A 7,956-nucleotide genomic window follows, 5' to 3' on the forward strand; every position below is an offset into this window, starting at 1 on the left:
TTTTACTATAAAATAAATAAAGTTTGGACAGAAGCTATCTAAATTAAAGTGCAGTGGAAGGTAATTGCATATTACAGGAAAATGCATATTAGGAAGCCCGGATTTTAAAGGCAGCCTTAAATTTGTCTGATGTTTCCTTATCTTCTTGGCATTCCTGTATAAATTCATCAGGGTCACGGAAATAACAAAACAGGCTGAATTCTGAGCTTTCAAAAGTCGAAAAACGGAGCAAAATCTCTATTTTGCAGCTTCTTCTTGACGGTACTCTGTGAGGAATCAGTCCGACAGGTAGGCTGGACATTTAAAAACTGTAAAATATTCGTCATATTTCAAAAAAGTTTAAAAAACAATCTCCTGGATAATTTTTAAAAGTTTGAAGATGTTTGGCTTCCCATCCTGGAAGATTTTTAAAGTAAAAAGTCTCAGAAATAGTGTTGAGTTCAAGGCTGGACCACAAACACCTTGTTTTGGCTTAAAAAACATGCAAGTTGAACCCAAAGAACAGGGATGGGGATCCATTGTTGCAATACCAGATACTGGTCTATGTATCTGAAAGACGAGTCGTTAGGGGAGAATTATTGGCCTGGCTTCAGGCTTTAGCTGTTCTAACACTGAATCGAACACAGTGAGCCAACATCAACTGATTGCAGGACTCCACAAATCATCACTTAACGCTTGCAACAAGTTCTGGAAACTATATTTCTAATGAAATGCTAAATTCTTTTTTGTTTTTATGGCACTAGAGGCTCTTTTTTTCGACAGTAGGCTGACAGGAAAAGGGGTATGAGAGGGAGAGACATGCGGCAAAAGCTCTCAGGTCGGCTTTGAACCCTGGTCGGTTGCGTTGAGGACACATGGGTAGTGCGCGCTAACCACTGCACCACCTGCATACACATGTAATGCAAAATTCTCTTTCATCTGTAACAAATTCCAAATAGACATGTTGGTGAAATCCTGTTATGTATTTACAGCCGATATATCCTGGATCATTAGTTTTGCAGGAAAAATCCAAAGCAGTTAATGTTCCTTTTTTCCTTCCACTTAACTTTCCATTAAAAGCTGGTCATGACACTCATTAGCAGCCTTTGACCAGCTGATGGTTAATAGTATTTCCTCATTCATGGACCAAAGTAAACAGAAGCAGAAACTTTTAACTATATTCCAATACGTCAAGATGTATTCTATGTCATTTTACAAACTGTCATTTAAATCAAACTCCTCTGATTAAATTTGACAGAACTTTCCATTTAGTAGATGGAATGACGGGCAATTCCTGTCATGACCGGGCAACAAAAACATACGAATAATGTTATTTAAATCTGTTCTTTTCACTGCAGATCTATGCATTAAATCAGCAGCCATGTGTGAACTGTAAAAAATCTAAATCTAGAGTATTTTTTTCTTAAAACAAGTGCATTTGTTATTGGATTAAGGAGGCAAAAGATGCATTTTGCCAATGGAACAAGACAATTTACATTTTTTCAAGTGCATTATATCTAATTATCTTATTTTAATAGTAGAAATACTCATTCCATTGGCAAACCATTTCATTTACCTACTCAAATTAAAGCTAAATACACTTAGTTTAAGAAATAGTTACTTATTTCTAGATTGTTTTTCCAGTTTGTAACCGTGAGAAAGGGAGAGAACTAAATATCTCTCCAGCCTTATTTTACTTCTGGCCCCCACGGATGTTCTAATTACCCGAATAGATTCACATCAAACATATTTTACACACCACTGAAGAAGTTGTGGAAAAGTACATTACAGTCAGAATTTTTGTTACTTTTATTTTAGAAAATGTCCTTTAAAGTGTGGCGTTTCAAGTCACATTTTGTTTTAAAATACAGAAAATACAGACAGTAGAACATGGATACAGAAAAAAAAAAAAAAAAAGAAAATGACAGGAAATAAAGCTAACAAGCCTTTCTGACTGCTCTAGTTTTCTCTTTTTGTAATGGAACTGAAGACAAAAGGAGGAGAGTGGAAAAAGAAAAGAGGTTTCAGGGACAGGAAGGGGTGGGGGGGTAGAAGGGAGGGGGGGCAGGATGAGACAAGTTAGTTAAGGAAACTATGGTACGCTTTATGGATCATGTTTAAATTATTCTTTATAAAGTCTAATTTAAGATTTTATCTTTCTTCTCTCTCTTTTTTTGTCTTTTTCATTTAATGGTATTTTGATCTTCAGGATCCAAGGCCCTCAGCGCTCCTCCTTGTGGTCTCGGACTGAGGACAAGGAATGCCGACTTTGTCTGGCAGTGGGAACAGAACCACCCGCGTCGCCTTCCCCCCGGCCGCTCCGCACTGCCAACTCAAGAAGATAAAGTGGAGTCCTTCTGTGTTTGCTGTGCTTGTGAACGTTGCATGGACTTCTGACTTTCCACGTCTCTAAAATGTTTCTCAACCTGCAACGATAAAAAGGGAAAAAACAAAACAAAGAAACCCTTAGCAAAAACCTGCAACGATTCGGTGTTTGAATAAAATTGCAAACAAAAACACTAGAAAATGTTTTTTTAGTCATCACCTGGTTCATGTGGCAAGGTTTTAAAATTGTCTAGTGATGTTTTTAACAAAAATCATAAAAGTTACTGATTATTTTAATAATTTACAAATTTACCGTAAATTCCGGACTATAAGCCGCTGCTTTTTTCCCGCTGTTTGAACACTGCAGCCTATAATACGGCGTGGCTAATACATGTTTTTTTTCATGGCGCGAAAAACCGACCAATAAAATTGATGAGTATTCACAGAGGAGAGTGGGTTTTCTACGGAAGAGGATTAGGGCCACTGGAAAAAAAAAAAGTTTACTGATTTTTTTTTAATTTTATTTCAGTATAGTATGGGAAAAAAGTCAGAATTCTGAGAAAAAAGTCAGAATTCTGAGAAAAAAGTCAGAATTCTGAGAAAAAAGTCAGAATTCTGAGATTAAAGTCAGAATTCTGAGATTAAAGTCAGAATTCTGAGATTAAAGTCAGAATTCTGAGATTAAAGTCAGAATTCTGAGATTAAAGTCAGAATTCTGAGATTAAAGTCAGAATTCTGAGATTAAAGTCAGAATTCTGAGTTTTTTCCAATACTAAATTGAAATAAAATTTTAAAAACAGTAAAACATTTTACTTTTTTTTTTTTTCAGTGGCCCTAATCCTCTTCCGTAGTTCTCAATGCGTGGAGCCGTGTGAAAACATCCAGCATCACCGGCGGGTTTCGGAAGGCTGAGCTGCTGCGGGATGAAGAGGACCGCGAGAGCGACAAGGATGAGACTGAAGTCAGCGACAGCATCCTGAAGCTGTTCCATTCAGACACCGAGGAAGAGGACTTTGAGGGTTTTAGTGCGCAGGAGGAAGAAGAAAGTGATTAATGACTTTTCCTGGTCGGCTGCAATGTTCTGTGCGTTGTTCAATTAAACGTACCGGTATATGCAGCGTTATCTGCGTGTTACAGACACATACGTATATTTAAAAGTGTTACAGGTAGTTTGAAAAAAAAAAAAAAAAAAAAAAACAGCATTCATAATATGTACCGTATTTGTTTGTTTTATCATACGGATTAAATCAAACATTAAACATGTAATATCTTTATCTGTAAATATCTCATACAATGTGGGAAACCTGCGGCTTAAAAAAAAAAGTCAGACTTCTGAGAAAAAAGTCAGAATTCTGAAAAAAGAAGTTGGAATTCTGAAAAAAGTTCGAATTCTGGGGGGGGGAGTCGGAATTCTGAGGGGAAAAAGTCGGAATTCTGAAAAAAGGTCGGAATTCTGAAAAAAAAGTCAGAATTCTGAGAAAGTGGGAATTCTTTTTTTTCCCCCATAATAAACTGAAATAAAATAAAAAAAATCAGTTCACTTTTTTTTTTCTTCAGCGGCCCTAATCCTCTTCCGTATGTAACTTTACAGCATCCTGCTAAATTGTTCTCTATACACAACTTTTGAACCGGATTGGGGAAACAATTTACGAAAAGCCCCAATAGAACTGAAAAAGTAGATCCCTTTGGTTCAGCAGAGCTGCGTCTGAATGAAGGTCAGAATTTGCAGCGCTTGATTGTAAATTTAGCAACAGAGGGAGGAAACCAAACAGTCCTCCCAGGATTATATTAAACTGCTTTATTTAAAGGCACCGAAAAACCTAGAGGGGCTTTCAGAGCATTCATTATTCCATCTTTAATCAACATTGTTCTTCTATGCTCCATTTTAACTAAAAGAAAGCTGAACTTGTTTAACCTACATCACAACCAGTCCCTGGTTGGTTGCTGCGACGTGATTTATAGGAAAATACAGGTATATACTGTGTAAATCCTTTTACTGCGTTTGGTCTGAATGCACATTTACGTTCTCCAATCAGCTTCATGCTCAGAGCATCTATTTTTCCTTTCATCATATCCAAACACATTGCATGAGAATATTAAGTCAGACTGGCAGCTCAGGCTCTGAGCCAGTCTGCTTCATGAATGAATTTTAAAGCCGTTTTTTTTTCCTGAACTCATCCCTGCTGGATGTGCAAAAAAAAAAAAAAAGTAGAGAGTAAAACCCAGATTTAATCAGGAAAACATCTGTCAGTTACGCCACCGGAGAGGTTTTCTGAGAAGATTGGCAATATTCTGCTTCCTTCAACTAAAACAGGAGGCTGCAGGGATTTGGACAAACAAACCAAATAATAACTTTTTCTACTGACTTTTTAAGGAGATCTTCTCATATCGTGAGTGGATCATTTTTCGACAGGTTAAACAAAACAAAAAAAAAAAGAAAGAAGCAAGTCAATTTATTGCGTAAGCTGTATTGAAAACTGAATCAATCAAAAGTTGTGCGTCGCAAACAAACATATTTATAAAAGATAAAATAGGAACCTATAAGGTTACTGAATAGAAATAGCTTTAATACGAGGAGGGAGAAAAGCTGCCCTTAGCCATGCGGCTAAACGCATGGTTCTGGTTGCTCTTGAAGGAATGTTGATTTACTTAATCTACGAAGCTTATTATTTTATATACTCTTAAACTATGTTATTATTTTTTTTTTTTTTTATATAAGGTGGACATTTGTGTGACCACTTTTGATATCATTTCGCTGCTGTAACACCAGATTTTCCCCACTGTGGGACAAAAAAGTTTTTTTTTTATTTTATTATTAGTATAATGACATTTTTCTCTGTTATTAACTTTCGTGTGATCGCATCCCTACGAGCAAGTCAGTATTTTTTGTGTTTTTTTGCTCCGCCATGCAGTACAGCTGAATGGGCTCTACTTAAAAACTTGTCAAGTTTATCTCTAGGATTTTTATCAACAATGCATGGAGAATTTTTTTTTTTTGTTCCAATTTTAGATCTGCTATAGAGCCTTGGACCAAACTGGGCCATGAAGAGAGCAATGACATAATTGAGAAAGCTTCCTGGAGAGGTGGCGAAACGTCTTCAAATCTTGGAAACCAAGTCCAGTGGATATTTTTTTAATTTTTACGGAATGACTAACGACCTGGATGACTGAGAACCTTCATCAGCAGACATAAGGAGAAGAACCGAGATGCTCATATGGCCTAGTCAGGCATTCCCAAACTCGGTCCTCAAGGCCCCCTGTCCTGCAGGTTTTAGAGGTTTCTCTGCTTCAGCACAGCTGGTTATAATGATTGCAGTAGACTAAAAGCCTGTTAATCAGCTTTCAATTAAAATCAGCTGTGCTGGAGGCAAGGAAACCTAAAACCTGCAGGACAGGGGGCCTTAAGGACAGAGTTTGGGGATGCCTGGCCTAGTCAAAACCCAGGAATGCATCCACGACAAAACAGCTGTGCAGAAAAAGATTAGTAAATTGAAAATTGGTCAAAATATCTCTACACTTATGGGAGATATAAAAATTTTGTTCTTTGAATAACTGTTTAAAATAAACAGATAAAACTCAAATTTAACAGGAATAGCAGTTTAAACCTGTGCGTCCTTTTCAAATAGATGAGTGGAATCTGCAGGGTCTTATTGTACAGCTTACTTCGTATTAACCGTGTGGTTTGATGTTATAGCTTACTTACTATTTTGCGTACGTGACTTAAAGCGCTTCCCTCTTTGCCTCTGCAGTTCTCGACCTGGTAAGGCGGTGAGATTACAACGTCGTCCATCACAATAATGTTCTTCTCCTGCCATTTACAGTCTTTGATGCTGCAAAGAAACAGAATTCATTCATTCAAAATTGTCAAATCTACTTTCAATTTTTTTTTATAGACCCTCTTATGAATCCACCCTAAAAAGCAAAATAGACCTCAAGTAATGTGAAAATAATAAATGTAGAGAAAACCACCCTGGATGTTTTTAACCCAGCAACCAGTAGGGACAGGAAAGAGAACATGTCCAAGGGAAGTAATTATGACCCTGACTGTTCCTGGAAATGTTCAATACAGCTTCCTTACAGTGAACGCCATTGTTTATGTTATTAAAGGCTTGAGCAATAGGAGGCCACAGTATTGTGACTACATGGGAAAAAAAAGAATGGTAAGAAAAATAAGGGCAGAGCTATAAACTACGCTCTTTAATCTGAAGTGCAGTGTGATGCAGGGCAATGATGTAAAAGTCAGATAAAATTCTGCATGACCAATCAGACCGAATGCTCTATGAAAACCATCAGATACGCATTTGATACAGTAGCACATATGGAAGTAGCTCAAATCAGATTTTTTTTGGGAGTGAAAAGCTCAGAATTGGGAAGTTCAGACTGCTGCAAAAAGTTAAATAAAATAAAAAAATAAAAAAACAAGTCAAAGGTCAGATTTAAGTCTCATTTCCCCGCTGTGTGAATGTAGCCTTAATCAAAAGAGTCAATATAGAGTTGGGCTGAAACAAGGACTCTGATTAATCATGATTCATTATGGAAATAATCGTCAACTAATTCAATAATCACTGAATCGCTAACTGGAGTATAGAGTAGGGGTGTAAATAATCCTTTTGTATCGATGCATCGACACGTCCGCAAGATAATCGATTCGTGTTTTTTTTTCCTCCGGTCTATTTTTATCCATTTGCTCCAATTCCATTTGCTCCAATTCTCCAATTCTCCTCCCGTGCTGCGGTGGCGCTAAAAGTATTTTGCCCTCCTACCTCGCTTCCTGTTTATACTCTTACAGCAGTGTGTCACAGTAAGCTTGACACAGACATTTTTAAATTATGCTCAATATTGAAGCGTGGTCTGTGCTACACACTGTGGGTCTAGATACGGCCGAGGCGGCGAGGAAGTGGGGGCGAGTTTAGTCCGACGACGGAGGGACATGAGGGCCAAAAAGAGAGGAGATCCAGGTGGAAAAAGGGTCCCAGCGTTCTCGCACACCTCGCTTTTCTAGCGGGTCAAACTTCACGAGTTGTTTTCCTCAATTTCAGTCATAAAAACAAAACAAGCCGACCTCCTGTCTGCGGTCAGCTACAATTTGGGAGAGGAGCAGCAGAGTGCCTCTCAAGGGGGCTGGACGTCTGGAGCCGAGGTATTGAATTGCACTCCTTGCAGTGATTTTCTGCAGTATTTTTGCAGTATTTTTTGATACAACTTTTCTACTTCTGTTATTTGTTGTTGTTCTAAAAAAAAAAAAATGCATAACGATCTTATAGCTTTCATTGATTTATTTCAAATTTGAAACTTTGTTTAGCCTGTAAGATGTAAAAAAAATTTTTTTTTTTTAAATTAACCAATTAATCGAATCGAAGTGTATTCTTGAGTATCGAAAATAATCAAATCATTGGGTCAGTAAAGCGATACTGAATCAACGCACCATGATGGATACGATTTACACCCCTTGTATAGAGGCTCTAAAATATGCCTCTACCTAACAGAGCGACCCACTTAGATCAGTAATTATACTAAAGTTATAAAAATAATTAAAAAAAAAACTCCAAATTTTGCATTTAACACAAAAAACTTGCTGCGAGAAATTGCTGTACACATCTAGTCTGATAAACCAGACTAAATGTGTAAGTTAGACTGGCCATCGGAAGATTG

General features: G+C 37.3%; 1 protein-coding gene across 1 annotated transcript in view; it reads right to left on the minus strand.

Moving 5' to 3' along the window:
- Positions 1-2,158: 2,158 nt before the first annotated feature.
- lsm12 (LSM12 homolog) overlaps positions 2,159-7,956 on the minus strand; it is a 14,310-nt gene continuing 8,512 nt past the window's right edge. Inside the window, exons 4-5 of the mRNA XM_015387484.1 lie at positions 6,008-6,134; positions 2,159-2,405 (exon numbers count right to left, since the gene is read on the minus strand). Coding sequence (XP_015242970.1) covers positions 2,313-2,405; positions 6,008-6,134 — 220 coding nt within the window. The 3' untranslated portion in view covers positions 2,159-2,312. The remainder of the gene's footprint in view (positions 2,406-6,007; positions 6,135-7,956) is intronic.

Source organism: Cyprinodon variegatus, unplaced genomic scaffold (genome assembly GCF_000732505.1).
Source record: "Cyprinodon variegatus isolate N-32 unplaced genomic scaffold, C_variegatus-1.0 Scaffold18, whole genome shotgun sequence".
Taxonomy (NCBI): Eukaryota; Metazoa; Chordata; class Actinopteri; order Cyprinodontiformes; family Cyprinodontidae; genus Cyprinodon; species Cyprinodon variegatus.